Source organism: Lissotriton vulgaris, chromosome 4_1 (assembly GCF_964263255.1).
Source record: "Lissotriton vulgaris chromosome 4_1, aLisVul1.2, whole genome shotgun sequence".
In the NCBI taxonomy this organism is placed as follows: domain Eukaryota; kingdom Metazoa; phylum Chordata; class Amphibia; order Caudata; family Salamandridae; genus Lissotriton; species Lissotriton vulgaris.
Window position 1 is genome coordinate 1,628,143,898 of NC_141691.1, and position 18,291 is coordinate 1,628,162,188.

The 18,291-nt window shown below is 42.3% G+C and overlaps 1 protein-coding gene across 1 annotated transcript in view; it reads left to right on the top strand.

Moving 5' to 3' along the window:
* CRISPLD1 (cysteine rich secretory protein LCCL domain containing 1) overlaps nucleotides 1-18,291 on the top strand; it is a 280,007-nt gene that overhangs the window by 198,610 nt on the left and 63,106 nt on the right. Inside the window, exon 14 of the mRNA XM_086965901.1 lies at nucleotides 10,604-10,734. Coding sequence (XP_086822027.1) covers nucleotides 10,604-10,734 — 131 coding nt within the window. The remainder of the gene's footprint in view (nucleotides 1-10,603; nucleotides 10,735-18,291) is intronic.

An 18,291-nucleotide genomic window follows, 5' to 3' on the forward strand; every position in this document is an offset into this window, starting at 1 on the left:
ATCTAAGCCATCGAGAATATCACTATTGCAGTACTTTTCTCGGATTATGAAACATGTCTAGAACTGCACCAGTGGAACGTTCAGCATAAGGTTTTGTGGGTTTAGAGCTTCTATGGCCACCAACATGCAGGTTCTTTTTATTTCATTTTGTATTTTTTATTGAGCAGATCATGAAGGGCATAGCAATGATAATAATGTACAGGGAGTTTAAAAACCACATTTGATCAGAACATACAAATCCTGAATAAAACCAATACAGTGAAAGTGCAAAGTAGGTGCACAAAAGCACATTGCAACCATAATTTGGCGGAACACCCATTTTCCAGCAGGGAGTTTAAGAACCACATTTGATCAGCAAAACACAAGTCATGCATAAAACCAATACAGTGAAAGTGCAAAGTAAGTGCAGCATAATCTGGCAGAATACCCATCTTTCAAAAGTGCTTAACTTAAGATCCCATCTTTTTTACGGATATCCAATTCTAGTTTACTAAAGTGCTAAAGTACTAAGGTCGAAGAGACTCCCATTCCGTCATAGTTTCAAGATACGCTTGGAAATTCCAGATCGCAGAGAACTTTTTTTGTAGCCCCCACCCGCCTTGCATAGGCTTCTTCGAACATCCTGGTTCGTTTCATCTTGTTTAGCCACCTCGCATATGGAGGTGCTTCCGCCGGCCTCCAATTCGGAAAAATTACAGAGCGAGCAACAAGGGAGGAAATAGTTAGAAAAGTCTCCTCCGCTTTTTTCATGTTTGCCCTAGATCTGGTAATACCGAAGAGGGCGACCTCCGCCTCAGGATCTACCCTCTTTTCAATCGCCCGGCTTATGACCGAAAAAGCACTTACCCAGAATATCCCTAACATTGGACACGTAAAGAATATATGTAACCAAACACCTCCCCATTCTGTCTGGCAATGGAAACATTTATTCTCCACTTCTGAAATGAATGAAATGAAATGAAATTTATAAACGCGCAACTAAGCCCGAAGGCATCAAGGCTCCTAATCAAAGGAAATCAAAAAAGGCAAATCCAGAGCTAAGGGTAGGCTTTGGCAAATAGCCACGTTTTGAGCGTCTTCCTAAAGGCTTGCTTAGAGGGGAGGGATTTAATCTCAATTGGCAGAGCATTCCACAGCTTTGGAGCCAAAGTCGAGAAGGCTCTGCCATCCCACTTGGCTCTACGGACACGAGGGATTGCCAACAAAGATTTGTTGGCTGAGCGCAGAGTTCTAGAAGGGGAATAGGGAACCAGCAGGTCCCTCAGGCCTCTAGATCCATTTGAAGCCAAAGCCCCATAGATCAGGCATAGGGACTTAAAAGAGATCCTGGACTCTATCGGGAGCCAGTGCAAACTTTTTCTGGCAGCCGTAGCGGAAGCCCGCTTGGGTAAATCTAGTACAAATTTCGCTGCGGCATTCTGTACCATTTGAAGTAGCCTTATAAGGTCCTTGTTAATGCCTAAGAGTAGGACATTACAATAGTCGAGTCTTGAGCCTATTAGAGCAGCTACAATTTGCTTCCTGGCTTGAGGGGACAGATAGTGTTTTATCTTCCACAAGATGTTTATTAGGCCCCAGCAAGTAGAGATGGTCCTGTTTACTTGATGACCCATCCCCAGGGTGGGGTCAATCATGACTCCTAAGTTCCTGGCCAAGGCAGTGGGTTTAGGGCACTGGCCCAGGGATGAGGGCAACCATTCCGCCAACCAGATGTCCTCCTTACCTCCGAACACCAGAATCTCTGTTTTCTCGCCATTGAGCTTCAATGAATTGCAAATCATCCATTGAGCCACTGCCTCCATACAGTGTCTAAAAATGGAGGCAGCCGAGATGAAAGGTTGGGTGAGAGACATCAAGATCTGCATGTCATCGGCATAGGAGACTACCTCCATCCCAAAAGATCTAATCAGCCTGGCAAGTGGGGTCACATAGATGTTGAAGAGGGTCGGACTTAGTGCCGACCCCTGAGGGACCCCACACTGCACAGGGAGGGATGGAGATACTTCTGGATATTTTTTGTTAGGCGCTTTGGGTGTATAGTATGCCATCCACCGAGACAAAAAGGCCATTCTTTTAAAATTGGCAGCTCTTAAAGACTTGCTCCCTAACTGAGATTTGGCCTGCCACTCCTGTCTTGGAAAGGTACATTGAGTTTCCTGGATTACTATTTCTAAGAATTTCTCGACCAGTGGAGACTCACTTTGGGTGCACAAAAGACGATACCAGTTGCCCACCCCTCTTACTTTTTCTCCAAATAGAGTGGTCACCAGTTTAGTTGGGGCACCAGTAGACAAAAGATTATATCTATTAAAAAAATATATAAGCCAACCATCTAGCCTCCCGGGGAAACACCTGATGTATGTGGGGCCAGTCCAGCTTTGCCAGTCTGAGGGCTGGTAAAATGCTTACACATCTTTTGTTCTTCTGCTACTTATTGCGGCAACGCAATGATTGCTGTTCCTTTGTTCACAAGCTATATTATATTATCTACAGTAACGTTTGTGTCTTTGATTATGGAATAAAGGGCAGACAAAACAGTCCTACACTCACGCAAGTGCTAGCTAGTGAGATTACTTCCCATGCCTTTTAAAGTAGGGTTACAGTGATTGTTTACCTTAGTTTACCTATTTCACCAGAGCCTGTGCATGTAGCATTTTAGAGCAGATTGCAAAATCTTTAAGCTACTTGACATGAAAATGTGCATTGATTGATTAATTAATTTCGCCTATGTTTCCTAACTTCACATCCGCACTCCTGACTCTGAATGTAAAATACATGCGTACCTGGAGTAGAGTAACCTAGAGTAGAGGTAAAATATCTTGCTGCTTTTAAAGGTGCATTTTGATGTTAATGTCTAGCTTCTGGGTTACTCAATTACTGCTTCGAACTCCAATAATGATAACTCCTGTGTTTCTGTAACATTACTGTATGTAATATGCATGCATTTTGGTGTATCAACTGCCGGTCAGTCAATGTATGATGCTGAACTTTTTGACCACCTTGGAACTCCAAATAATCAAGATTTGTGTGAAGAAGGAAGGCTGATAAGTTCAGTGTCTCTCTTTGTAGCTGCAAAATTCATAGAAAGATTCATGACATTGGTCTGTGGACGTTGACACAAGAAGCTGCATATCTGTTGTACTTGCACTGCTGTTGCAAGCTATATTTTCACCTACTTATTTACTATATTCCATTGGAACACTTTTACCAGAGGTATTTATAAAAAATACACTGTATTTTAGAACAGGAATACGTGTGCTGCAAGTGTGGTTAGAGAGCAGAATCCTTTCTTAGTTGTGATATCTTTTAATAATATGGCAATTCAAGAGGAGGGTGTTGGACTTGGCCCTCTATTCAGGGTAACCCCCGAATGTTTTGCTTTCACCCTTCACATTTTTGCTTGATGTGTTATTGTTGGCTTAGGACTCTGTGCACTTTACCATTGCTCACCAGTGCTAACATGCTTGTATTTTCTCCTCTAATAGTAAACTTGGCATATTCCTGTAGGGCATATTTAATTGACGTATAGGGCCCTACAAAAGTGGTATTCAATATACCTAGGGACTGTAAATTAAATGCTACAGGTGAGACTGCAGTACTTATCGTGCCACCCATTTAAGTAGCCCCTTAAAACATGTCCCAGGCCTACCATAGCAGCCTGAATGCTGTTTTAAACTGACAAATCGAATTGGAAATATAACTTTCTTGCCAAGCCTTAAACTCGCCTATTACTGCATATAAGTCACCCCTAACTGAGGCCCTAGCTAACCCATCGGGTGCACTGTAATTCAAAGGTTGGACATGTACATTTACGTTTTATATGTTTGGGTAATGGAAAACTCCTAAATTCGTTTTTCACTACTGTTAGGACCACCTCTGCCACAGCATAACAAATTAGATGACTTATTACACTTAATATGTGCTAACATTTGATTAGGAACAGCAAAGCATTTCATGTTTGGTGTCTGAGAAATATGAATGTAGTATTCTCTATAATAGTAAAATTGTATTTTATGTTACAAGTTTGAAAATTATCACTTTTAGAAAGTTGGCATTTTCTTGCCAAGAACTATTTAGCACCTGTAGCCTGTCCTTGGTCACATGAATGGGTGTACTCGGCAGTTGGACCATGTTTATTCTCCAAGACAGCCACACAATAGTTTTAGGTGTGCCTAAATGGGCCATCAGCTGGCAGGATGGGGGTTGCAGCTGGGCACAGCCCTACTATCAATTTAATAAGACTGTGTGCTTCCTTCACCAGAGGACTTGTCATCCCACCATTGTTCATGCAACCAGCCTGAAGCCTGGGCAGGGTAATAAGTGAACTGCAATCATTCGATTTGGAATTCTCTAGAATCACCTCCTACTTCAAAGGAGGCACCAGTGAGACCTTAAGACCCACTCTTCAGTTCACTTTCTGGACCTGCAGAAGGAGTCTCAGAGGACTGCCTGCTGCTATGGCCTGCTGCATACTCAACAAGACTGCTTTGCTGCGCTTGAAAGGACTGTTTTGCTGCCTGGTGCCTGCCTTGAACCCTCAGAGGCTACCCTGATGTTTGAGCCCTGCTTCACATCACCTGCACCCAGCACTACCAGAGTGACTCCAGGGACTATTTGCTGGCCTTCTGTTCCAAGCCTTAGGGACAGGAAAGGCTCTCTCCATCTTGAACCCCCACCTGTACCCAGCTAGACTGAGTCTAACCCTCCAAATAGTGCCCCTCCAGTCCGGGACCCTTGGTGCTAATGGTGAAGCTGCACAGATAGCCAAAATCCCAAACTTGGTACAACATTTGTAGCTAATAACTACTCTGAGAACTGTAAGTAAACAGGGACCAACTTAATAGTCTATACACCCAAGAAGCATCATCAGTTGGCCTGACTTGCGGCAGCCAATGCTATGTTCTCCATAGCACCAAATCCTGTTCAGTGGTTCCTCACCAAGGGGTATTCAACCTCTTGGAACTCTCATGGGCTACAGACTCCAGCTTTGTCCTACTGGAGAATGTTGACTTCCAAAAAGTGACTAAGTCTAAACATAGAAAAACTTCACAGCAACTTCATCCAGCCCCTCCCCGACCATGACAATCCCTCCTCTGGCACCCCCTTCAGCCTTGAACCCTAAATCTGACCTTCTCATAACATTTTTCACAGAATTTCTTGTCTGTCTGAAAGTAAGAGATAACCGGGCCCAATTCACTTTTTGTATCTGACCTGCGCTATATCGGGGTTAGCCATATTTTTAAGCTTTGCCCGCAATCGCCGCTTTGACCTCTTAGGGATTCGTTTTTACCTTAAAATTTATAAATTCATACCTATGGTTCTACTGAATGGAGATTTGACGTTTTGATGTCAAATTATTTATTAAAATGTATGCTTTTTTTCTACACTGGTGTGGGATTTTATTTTGTTGTGTTTTCACATTATTATTGTTTGTGTGATGCATACATACTTTGCACATTGCCTTTAAGTTAAGCTTGGCTGCTTTTGTGGCAAGCTACCAGAAGGTTAAGCACAGGTTTATTTAGTGAATTGTGTGGGTCACCCTGATGGGGGTAGTGGAGATTGTTTGAACAGGGGTCCCCCCTCCTCAACCAACAACCCAATTTCTCACAGAGGGCAAATGGGGCTGGGGCAAATGGGGGATCAGTTGCTGGTGGCAAGACCATGGGAGAGAGACTTTTTATTAGATCTTATCTGAAACTAAATGGTAAGGGTAGCATCCTGGGTGCAGAAGGACCTCGTTCCACAGTTTGGTTATGTAAACATAAATGGATTGCCTTTGTGGGAATACTTGTTTTTTTCCTCAGCATATTTTTATTGGTTTTACTCAACAATGGTACCAGCATAGCCAAGTAGGATGTACATTTCACAAGCATACAAGCATTGCAAGATAGGGTTCAATTGGACGCAGTCCCTGTCAGTGTAACATGTGCAGTAGCAACAGGCCATCTCGAGTAACCAGTAGAAATAAACATGAAAACAGCATAATGGAAATGAAGAAAAAGGGGAGAAATAAGAGAAGAAAAAAGCATGGTCATACTACAAAAAATAAGTGTCACAAGCTAGCACAAGAGGGCTCCCACACCCCACAAGACACCCATCCTCCTAGTAGTTGCCTCCCTAGGTGGGCCTGCATTGTCACATCCAGTATGCATGACTGGGTGGGGGGTAACACTCACCTGCCAAAATCCACCCACCCACACGAAGCTCGGGGTCAAGAAGAGGGGCCATAAAGTGCTGCAGTGGTGTCCGTTCTTAGAGCAGTTTTTTGGATTTCATGTCTGCAGGAGAGGAGCACCGGATGTGCAATTGTTTTTCGCCTTCAGAAATCTTGCAGATATTACTATTTGCCGCCCAGTATATTAAAGACGAATGCGCTCTGTCAATGTGTATTTATAAAGGACAATGGCTACCTGTCTGATGATGACTCTCAGTGCCACCATGTTTAGAGAGCAGGGGAACTATTAATCCTTTTGTTATACTGCAGGTGACAGGGTCAGGTTGAGATATGATTGAGTCTATTTGAATAAAATGTCTTTAAAAAAAAGATTTTTTTTAAATTTAGCATGAACAAATGATCAATGTTAGAGCCACACATTAGATATTGGCAAAGCCCAGTGACGAGTAGATGAGCATAGGGGTGCAAGAGTCACGTATGACTGATCCCCAAGCATTATGTACCATGTTGATAATTGCTTTCACAATGCTACGTTCCCCTCAGAACCCAGAATGATAGAGCAAGGGCATCTGGGATGCAAGAGGTGTTTGTTAATCTGTTTGACATTTATTCTCTAATGCATTTTCTTTAAGCCATAGTGTTGGCTTTGTAGCTGGAAGATTTGTCCTGACTGAGGTTTTTTTTTTGGAGGAGTGGTTGGATCTGGCCTATTTTAGAGAGGAAAACGAAATGTCTATAAGGCTGAAGCATTGACAATGCCAAGCAGTGATGTAGGGGCCTTGGAGATTTTGGCCTTAATGATTCGGGCAGTAAGTTACGCATCATTGCTGATGGTGGCTCCCAGAAAAATCTATTGTGCTAGGCAGATATTGCCTGGGTAGGAAATGTGAATGTAAAATGTAAATTGATACTTGTATAGCACACTACTCACCCGCAAGGGTCTCAAGGCGCTTGTACGAATACCGCTGTGGAACACATCCTGGCATTCCCTGTGAGGCGTCCACTCATGGGCACCCCCAAGGTGGAGGCCAGGCATCCTTAGCATTGTGGGGGCCATTGTGGAGATTAAGCAAGCTATTGCCCAGAGTTGCAGAGTTGGACTCCATGATTGGAATTGGCACGAAGCGAGAATTATCAGGTCTGTGGAATTTTGAGCCCAAGACCCGCCGAGGTGGGGAATTGAACCCTGGTCCCGGGCTAGACCTCTGCATCAGGGTCTGCCGCTCTAATCATTGAGCCACACTTCTCTCTTCAGGAAATGAAAGGACTTCAAAGGGGGACTGGGATGTGTTGGTATTTTATGTCATTGTGCGAGTCAATATCATGCCTGGTTGTGTTAAATTGTAGATTAAGCCTACGAGTCCTATTGTGGGCATACCAAGAACTTACAGGAGCTTAGAACTTGCCTATTTCCTTCCATTGTTTGGCTTGATTGTCACTCTTTTTTGCTTGCTTGCTTCTTTGATGGCTTTCCTAATCCATCTTGTGTTTGTCCCTCCCCTGGAGCTTAGTTTCTTGACTGGCTGACTTGTGTCTTTTCACTGCTGACATCTACGGAACTACTTGTTCTTGTTGATGAAGAACTCAATAAAAGGGCATATTTTTTACAGATCACTCCTTGTGTTTCTTCTTCCCAAAACACCTGCCACCCCTTTCTGTTTGAATGCTCTCTCTCTCACTCTTTCATGGCTGCTCACTCTCTCCTGTGTGGGTCCCCTATCACACTCCCCGGGGGCTGTCTTTTATGTGATTCTCTCTCTCCTGCCCTCATGTTGCTGTCTCTGTCGTGTACTTCTCTTCCCAGTGCTGCTCTCTCCATGGTGCCCACTCTCCGTTGCTTTTCACCAGCCTGCTGCCCACTCGATCTATCATGCTTCTATTTTTTTTAAGTATATTTTTCGGAATATCACGCAGAAAAGTTCTTTTGTACACTTACAATATCTTTTTTTATTGAAAGTTAAAAGTGGCACCTGCCATCTAAGATCTGCCAATACAAAATGCAAGAAAATGATGATGCATCTGTTTGTAGATTACATGCATGTCTAATGTCGCAAGTTTCATCTACAGAATGACACGACCACTGACAGTGTTCTGAATCATCACACCTTTTTTCATTTTTGCTGATACTGAATAGCAGTGACAAAAAGCACTGCTATTTACCAGTGTTGTTCATGTTTGCACAAAAATCTTTTGAAAAGTTAGTGGCTCCCAAATTCGAGACCTACTGGCTTTGCCAATGCTTGTTTTGAACCTAAACTGACACCAAACAAGATTTATGTGCTCGTGGGGCCTAATGGTATTTGAATTGGGCCTCTGTTGCTCTCAACATAAAGTGAGGCTTCTTTCTCTAGTTGTGCCTGGTTGGAGAGAAGCACTGTCCAGCAGGTGCAGTAGACCTTGGAATAGGACCTAGACCCCACCCTTCCCCCATCCCACTCTCAAAGAGAGAGTATTCTCGGGTGCAATATCCAAACTTGGTAGATGCTCAGTAACTAAGTGACAAATATAAATTTGGCATTGATGGCCAGATTACCACCAAAGGGGAATCACTGCTAGCTCCCTCAATAGATTGTTCATGCTGCTACATTGGGGAACCTGTCCAACACTACATTGGGGAAACTGAAGGACTCAAAGAAGTTGCCTTAACTCCCATCATACCAAAGAAAAAGTTGTCCGTAAACAAGGGAAGTAGAATACATTTATAAAAATTATCAACCAGGGAAGAAACTACCAGTTTATGGAAGAAAAAGTAGCACCAGGTTGAGACAATACTGACAAGGGTGCTTGTTCAAGCACAGTCTTTTAGGTCATCTAGTCCTCATGCCTAACCTTTGAAACAAAAATCAGAGAGGTGGGTTTGGCAAATTTGGCACTTCTCCTGATGTTGATGCCCCAACTCCTTATTCTCTTCAATGACATACGAAGTTCTGGTTCGTTGCCTGATAACCTACACTACAACCTCAGTCATTCATAAACTGAATAAACCCCTGGGGAAATGCTGCTTGTATGACCCATTTCCCTTCCTAATGTTGAGGTAAAGCTGCTGGCCACGGGAATGGGGACATCAGTCCAAGAGGACCAGAATGGGTTCATGCAGGGCTGGGTCACAACATGCTACCTACGCAGGCTCCAAGTGGCACTGGTTCACAGGGCATGGCCCAAAAGCCTCATTCCTATTGGCTATGAAAAAGCCTTCTATACTATAAATTGGCCCTTGCTATACTAAGTACTTCAACAAATTATTATGGCTCTCGATTTGTGGCAGGTCTAGTGATCCTTTACAACTCTCCATTAACTCGAGTTAGACTAGACAAAGTGCTCTCTCCCTCCTTCCCAATCCAACATGGCACATATCAGGGCTGCCCCTTTTCCCCACTTCTTTTTGTCCTAGTAATTTACCCTTTAGCAGAGTGGCTCAGGAGAGGTGTGGGTGTACGGCTTCCTCTAGCCCTATAGAACAGAGTGTCATTATACACAGATGATATGCTCCTTTATTTACAACACCCACAAACCTCCCTGTTAACTGAGGGAGATCTACTTCTGTGCAATTGGCTGGCACAGCCCCACAACTTACACCAGACGTCAAATACCGGCAGGTGGAAGGCCCAGTCCAATAGCCGTGCATTTGTGTTTCTCGTGACCAACAGATGGCCTTGGCCATGAACATACCTCTTGTCCTGAGACACACCAGAGGAGATTTGGATAAATAGACCTCACTTCCCTCAACTTTTTGGAAAGAGTTGCTCTGTATAAAATGGTGATTCTCCGAAGCTTTTTGTATGTACTACCCATTCACCATTCCCACCATGCTCTTTCCGGACTTGCAGGCACTGATGCACCAATTCCTTTGGGCAAGTAGAACCCTGAGAATCTCTTACATCAAGTGAATACTATCCATCTACATGAGTGGCCTAGGCATTTCCAATATCCCGCTTTAGTGCTTTTACTACTGGGCAGCACAGATGGACCTGAAGGGAGACTGGCTATTTGGGGACAAGCATGACTTCTCATGGTGACCAGAACTGGCTACCCTTGAGACACTAGAGACTCTAAATCTGCTGTAGATGGAAGACCCTCCACACTCACTTAATCAGGTCACTAGACTCCCAATGCTGTGCTGGTGTGTGGAACCTACCCATATTAAATAGGCAGGCAAACTTGCAAACCAAACAGCTGGGTGAAGAGTTTCAGCTGCATAAATCCCTTTCAAGAATGACTTTGAACACACTATAGTAACCTTTACATATGTATTTCTATGTAATCCGAACATGAGCTGTTTCATTAACGATAACCTCTGCTGTGTTAGGTGCCATAGTTGTGGTTGTTCTGTCTTGTTTTTTTGTGTGTTTCTCCTTCAAAATAATAAAATGTATATATATAAAACATTTACAAACCACAAGTAAAGCCAACCTTTCTGTCTTCCAGATATCCAGCATTTGCCGTGCCGCAGTCCATGCAGGTGTAGTCCGTAATCATGGGGGATACATTGATGTCATGCCGATTGATAAAAAAAAGCAGTACATCGGTACCTATCAAAATGGAATCTATTCAGAAAGGTACAGACCCAAACAATAATGTTCAGTGTGAATGTACATTTCTTTGTCGTCTGCTCGTTTTGAGGGCATAATCGCCTATGGTGTTGCATTGCAAGCAGGAATGGATAGGCTAACTAGGTGGTTTACAAGTCTGTGCTCTTATGGTACCTCTGGAGCAGAAGTATCAGAGCTGCCTTCTGTCTTTAAGCCTAAGCCATAACTACAACAAGCTGCTAAGGACACAACATATCTGCTTGACTATGAATTCTGCTGGAAATACCACAATGTTCCATGTATTTTTCGGGATTTTATAGATTCAGGACATTTATTTTATACTTGGGAAGATAAAATGACCTGGAATATGCTCACTTGATGGCACAGGAATGTTCGCACCTTAATGAAATACAGTAATTATTCTAAATCCCCACTTGGATACAACATTATTTTGATCATTCACAATCGAAATACCATACATGGATATTATTCCAGTGATTTTTATTTTTTTAATAGAATACAGGCTGAGCGTACTGACATCACACTGTTTTGAGGATGTCCTCGGTTATTCTTATGCCCTTTTTTAGGTCTTTTGCTTAGTGTTGCAGTGCGCAGCACTGCTCGCGCAGCGAGAGACCTCTGGGAGGGGGTTTGAAAGCGGCCCTAGGAATCACACACGCATGTGCTTTTCCTTTTAGGCTTTAGGCTTTTCCTTTTAGGCAATGTGATTGGTGTTTGCGTGCATCGTTTAATGAAAGACTGCACGCAATTGGTCAAAGGCAGGCGCATTGCTCCGCCCACGGTCTATTGGTGTCTATTACGTGCACCGCTGTCATGTTGTTTCAATTATCGTTCGAAGACACAGGCACGATATTTGAAAGCACATGACTAGCTGTGGGTCTATAATGTTTTATCCACTTTTGACAGATGGAAAGCAAAGTTGTCCACTCAGATAATCCAGATATTGGGCCTGCAGTTTGCAACCAGAGATGTGAAGTTTGGCCTTAAGTCTAGTTTAAATGCTGAATGTGGTACCCATTATTTCTTTCTTTTAATAGAAATAGGGAATATTCGATCTGTATTTTAAGCAACCACTGCATCTCATTGCTTTATCGGCTCGAGTGAACCCCCATGTTGTTCATTACGTGCCCACAACGAGGCTCTGAAAGTTTGTTTCCCTGACATGGGGTGTGAAGCTGAATAAAGTAGTGAAGCATGTTGTTTGCTTCTGGCAGTCAGTGCACGCACTGGCACTGATCTCCTTCGTATGGGAAATTTCCGTAATCTCACTTTAGTTTTCTTACTGAGACATAGAAGATCAAAGAGCAGTGCTTAATTTGGAACACACAAAGGTGTTGGTGCCCAAAAGGGTTCTAAGGAGGCCGCCACCCACTTTTAACCCCTGGTGTGGCCCACATTCAAATGCATTTGTTTCAAGCCTCAATCACACATCACAGCCTCATGAACGCAGTTTCATCAGTAGTAACCTCTTAATCCACAAAGGAATGTGGCCATCCATCAAGACATGAAATAAATCAAAAGAAAACCTGCCACCTGCAAGGCTGTCTCTGCAGAGCAAGAATGAGATGCAATATCAAACCATACATCGAGGTTATGTCAATGAGATTATGAGAAAGATTTCTGATGCTACTTTTCTGATTGATCCTGTGTTGGGTTATTGCCCGAGGAGCTAGGGGGTTTGATACTAAATGCTGCTGTCTCAGCTGGTGATTTCTGTTTAAACAGCCTGTCGTCTGCTTTCTCTGTGAACCGATCAAGGATAAAACTATGAAGGAAATTTGAGCATGAATTGTATTAACGTGTGTACGATTTCCTTCAGCAGTGTGCTTAATAAAGGACTAGGAGGTAACAACTAAGAACTGCACACAATTAGCAATGTTTTTTTGGGAGATAGAGCAGGGTATTCCAACCTTAATCGTCTATATTCAAGGACCCCGGAATTATGCGACAGGGAAGGGCGAAATAATGCGGCTAGGTTGACTAAACTATCTGCCAAGAAAAGGCAAATTATGTGGCTTAATGTGGCACATTGTCTGATAGTATTACTTCATACTGTTGTCATTTTTTGCACATGTTCATACTGGGCAGAGGTTTGACCACATTAGTACCAGATTACACACAAATAGAGCAATAATCAGCTGAAGGGTGACAAGTCAACCTTTGTGTGAATGGCTTTCAAGTGTGATGAGCTGTTTCGCTATGTTTTTAGCGTTCCAAATATATACTTTTGTGCACTAAATATTAATGAATAATAATATTTTGATGTTACTATTGAGTTTTGCTTTGCATTACCTTGACATGCTGATTTACGATTGAGTTTTGTTGTACTGGACTTACTATGATTGTGATTCTTGTAAAAACAGAATGGAGCCTGAAACAGTACACCCTGATACTGTGACACGCTGCTCTTTGGTGGTGTGATGTGTCTTATGATGTTACAAGTTGCCTTGAGCTCTGATGTTGTGATGGGTTGCAGTGAGCTATGATGCGATGCCTTGAGTTGCGCTATTGTATTGATCTGTGATGTGTTCATATTCTTTTCTGGGTGCTATGTTCTGTCTTGTTGTGCTACATGGTGTCTAGTGATTTGTTTATAGATTTGAGAATTGCCAAACATTTCCTCTTGCAAACTCGAAAGTTCTTGCAGAAAACTATAACTAGTGTGAAGCTTAAGAAACTGTAGAGCTGAGAGTTAGGTTTGGGGGTCTCTAGTTAGCACAGGTAGGTACTTGTGACAAATAGGGACCCTAGCCCCTACTCAGGATAAGGGGATTACACTACTAAATAACCCCTGGTAGCTTGGCACGAGCAGACAGGCTTTTCTCAGAGGCCGTGTGTAAAGCATTTGTGACCACATACAGTAACCCAGTGACAACACTACAGATGGACACCACACAAGGTTTTATATAAAAAATAAGTATCCTTTATATAGAGTTACCACAAGGTCCATAAACGACAAAAATACACAATACTGTTACTTTAAGATGGTAGATTTAGCTTAGTTTAGTTCAGTTCTTAAGATGCAACACTGCGTCATTGTACCTTACGATGCGTTGCGCTTCCACGACAAGCAATGTCGCAGTGAGGGAAATGCGGCAAAGTTTAGGTGCAAAGAAATAAAGACGTGAAGATTTTCCAGATGCGGCACGCTACTCCGGGGATGCGAGAAGTTCTCGGCTCGATGCGTGGACTTCAGTGGCTACACCCTTGTTCAGTAGTGTTATGGCAACAACTCCAACTGTAATTAATTTTACAGAACAGTGGTTCGAAGTAGGCCTTATGCGGTCCTTAAAGGAAAAAGAGGGTTTTTAGCGAGTATTTAATAAGTCGCTAGGGAGCAGTAGTAGTAGGAAAAATTTAGAGTTTTTTATTTTTACTCTTTTCTCGTAACGATATACATAAATATATATATACACTGTATTGCAGGTGCTCAAGTGAATAGTACGGTGCAGGACGTGACATAAGTGATAAAAGTGAACGGACTGTCACACAACAACAAGGATAAAAACACACAACAATGATATACAATGGTACAAGTGAAATTCCTTGGGTAGGTCGACGGCGTTTCGATCTATATTGTTTTAGATCTTCATCAGGACAGTTGAGCCTCCTGAAACTACAGAAATTTCAATTATGTACTTTACTGGTATTCCTACATGTTTGATCTGACACTGTTTTGGTGCTCCCGTGAAAAATTTATGGATTTAGACTAAAATAAAAAGAAATGAATTCCTAAACATGCACATGTTCAATTTATTATGCATGCATTTTTTGTGAAGGACTAGTTCGGGGGTAAGTGATTTAATCTCACCATGGTGCGCGGCGTTTTTTCAGGCTTAAGTTATGCGCGCATGCATCCAAATGAATGGATTGTCACAAATTAGAAAGTACCTTGCCTGTGGAGAGGGCAAGTATGGTCATTCGTGCAATACAGCTGTTCGGATGTCGCTGCTTTTCAAGGAATCTGTGGGAAATTTAAATTAAATGGGCATGGGTTGGACTCAGTCGCTGTAATCATGTAATAGATCTTTTCGAGTATGGCAGAATTGAGAAATAATAACCATAATCGCTTAATAGTCCAGAAACTTACATAACATTTATCAGATTCCAGGCTTTCAAATGGGGATTCAAGTGACGATTGTTTACTTCTATGTAGATAAAGGACCTACTTGAGCTTTTAAAATAAGAGGAAAAAATAACAATTGTTAGGGCCTTTAGAGTATTACTAGCCGTAGTTAGAGGCAAGTGGGCGGGGCTACTTACTTACAGAAAATAAATCTGGTAAAAACTTAATCAGTATAGTTGCCAAAAGCGCATTCGTCGCTATGGTAGAGAAGGCGCCTGAAACTAAAAAACATTCTTGGTCAGTGCATGGTTTAATTTAGTTTAAAAACATCGTGATCATGACCACGTTGTTGGTGATACACTTACGCAAGCAGTGTGGGTTCCAAGGCGCTTTCGTCGCTATGGTTGTAGAGGGCGCCTGAAACTAAGGAACATTAACGATCAGTGCGAAGCTAGTATAAGTCAATTAAAACCAGCATGGCGACAGTAACCGCGTGGTGGTCGATACACTTACTTATTTATAGTAGGTCGATGCGGCAGGAAGGGGGTCCGAGTGCCTCTTTTCCAGCAGCTCACAACTGAGTGAGCGTCCCTGACTCCATTAAGAGCGTGTTGGGGATATTGCGCGCGCAGGCAAGAAAGCGTGTCTGGGGTGAGCATGCGCGGTAGGGATTACTACGAGCATGCGCTCATGATTAGTGTTGTAACGCGCGGTAAGGGTTACTCGGAGCATGCGTTCATGATTAGTGTTGTAACTGGGTACATGCGTAGAATGGCTGGTTGTGCAGTGATTTAAGCATCCTGAATAGAGAACTACTTGAAACCGCCAAATAGACCAAAAATTAAAATACACAATTTTTAACAATATTAGGAACAATATTCGGTAAGTAGTTTTGCAGAAAAAACCTTTCGCAGTCTCAGGGTAGTGTACATCAGTTAGTGTACATTGCTGAATGGGTTCATGTAACAATATCCCATATTAACATCTGATTCAAGTGCACATGTTCCATTCATCGAGAGAATTAAGTCCTTTCTCAATTGTTTTACACAAAAAAATCCATTTGCATTCCAGGCGGTTTAGTATAGTTTGTTGATTGCCTCCTCTGGCATTGGGCATCAGTTTATCAATAACCTGCCATTTTATTTCATTTTCCGAATGTCCCAGTTCAAGGTAGTGTTCCACCAACGGAGCTGTTGTTACTTTACATCGGATCCTGCTCCTGTGCTGGGATATTCTGGTCTTTATCTGTTGGGTTGTTTGTCCGATGTATAATAGTTTGCATGGACATTCTATACAGTAAATCACATTCTTTGAATTGCAGTTGGTGAAAAATTTGAGATTGTGCTTAAAACATCCATACTCGAATACTTTAGTGTTGGTGGTGAATTCGCATGCCATGCAATTATTACACTTAAAATGCCCTAGTACTGGTGGAAGATTCAACCTAGTTTCAATTGTGTTATTAGCTGTTGGATTGATAGCTGCTCTTACTAGGTGGTCTTTTAGATTGCGACCACGTTTAAATGAAAACAGGGGGAGCCCGGTGTTTAGTTCTAAGGGATCCAATACATTCCAGTGTTTTTTAATCATTTTAGTGAGTTTGTTGCTGGCTGTGTTAAAGGTGGTAACACATGTAATCTTAGATAAGGATTTTTTTGGCTGAGGTTCAAGTAAACATTCTCTGTGTGTGTACCAGGCCCTTTTCATAGCCCTTCTTACCAGTTTACGTGGGTAGCCTCTCGTAGTTAATTTTTTGCAGAGAATTTCTGCTTCCGTGAAGAAGTCAGCTTTATATTTGCAATTTCTCCTGATTCTCAGGAATTGTCCATAGGGCAATCCATCCCTCAGAGCCCTGGGGTGTGCACTATGGTATTGCAGGAGGGTATTGCATTCCGTAGGTTTTTGGAACAGTGTGGTGTACAGTTGGTTTTCTTCGCATTTAATGGTCACATCAAGGTAGTCAATTTGATGTCTATTGTATGAGTGGGTGAATTTGAGGTCAGTTTGGGTGGTATTTAACCATCTACAGAAATCATTCAGTGACTCTTCTTGACCACTCCAGATCATGAGGACATCATCGATGTATCGATGCCAAGATTTTATTTGATTGCGAAATGGGTTTGTGTTGTTAAGAATAATGTTAGTTTCTATGTCATCCACGAAAAGAATCGCAAAATTGGGGGCAAAAATAGCCCCCATGGAAGTACCCTTACATTGTCTATAAAACGTGTCTTTAAATAGAAAATAGTTCTTAGTCAGGGCTATTTCAAGAAGCTTAATTATGAATTCCGTGGGGACTTGGTGTGGTGCCGGGCGGTTGTCTAAATGTTTTTTGATTACGTTAATGCCTTTTTCTTGAGGAATATTGGTATAAAGTGACTCTATGTCTAGAGTCACTAAAATTTCATTGTCTGGATGGAATGGGTGTGTCTCAATGAGATTGATCAGGTGTGTAGTATCCTTAACATTCGTTACAGTGTCTTGGACCATGTCGCGGATGAAAAAATCGATATATTTACCCAGGGGTTCTACGATAGACCCGCACCCTGAAAGTATGGGTCTCCCAGGGGGGTGTTCAGTATCTTTGTGGACTTTAGGCAGTGTGTAAAGCACAGGGGTACGTGGGTTCTTATTATTATTACCCACGTACCCCTGTGCTTTACAGTCACTTTATACCAATATTCCTCAAGAAAAAGGCATTAACGTAATCAAAAAACATTTAGACAACCGCCCGGCACCACACCAAGTCCCCACGGAATTCATAATTAAGCTTCTTGAAATAGCCTTGACTAAGAACTATTTTCTATTTAAAGACACGTTTTATAGACAATGTAAGGGTACTTCCATGGGGGCTATTTTTGCCCCCAATTTTGCGATTCTTTTCGTGGATGACATAGAAACTAACATTATTCTTAACAACACAAACCCATTTCGCAATCAAATAAAATCTTGGCATCGATACATCGATGATGTCCTCATGATCTGGAGTGGTGAAGAAGAGTCACTGAATGATTTCTGTAGATGGTTAAATACCACCCAAACTGACCTCAAATTCACCCACTCATACAATAGACATCAAATTGACTACCTTGATGTGACCATTAAATGCGAAGAAAACCAACTGTACACCACACTGTTCCAAAAACCTACGGAACGCAATACCCTCTTGCAATACCATAGTGCACACCCCAGGGCTCTGAGGGCTGGATTGCCCTATGGACAATTCCTGAGAATCAGGAGAAATTGCAAATATAAAGCTGACTTCTTCACTGAAGCAGAAATTCTCTGCAAAAAATTAACTACGAGAGGCTACCCACGTAAACTGGTAAGAAGGGCTATGAAAAGGGCCTGGTACACACACAGAGAATGTTTACTTGAACCTCAGCCAAAAAAATCCTTATCTAAGATTACATGTGTTACCACCTTTAACACAGCCAGCAACAAACTCACTAAAATGATTAAAAAACACTGGAATGTATTGGATCCCTTAGAACTAA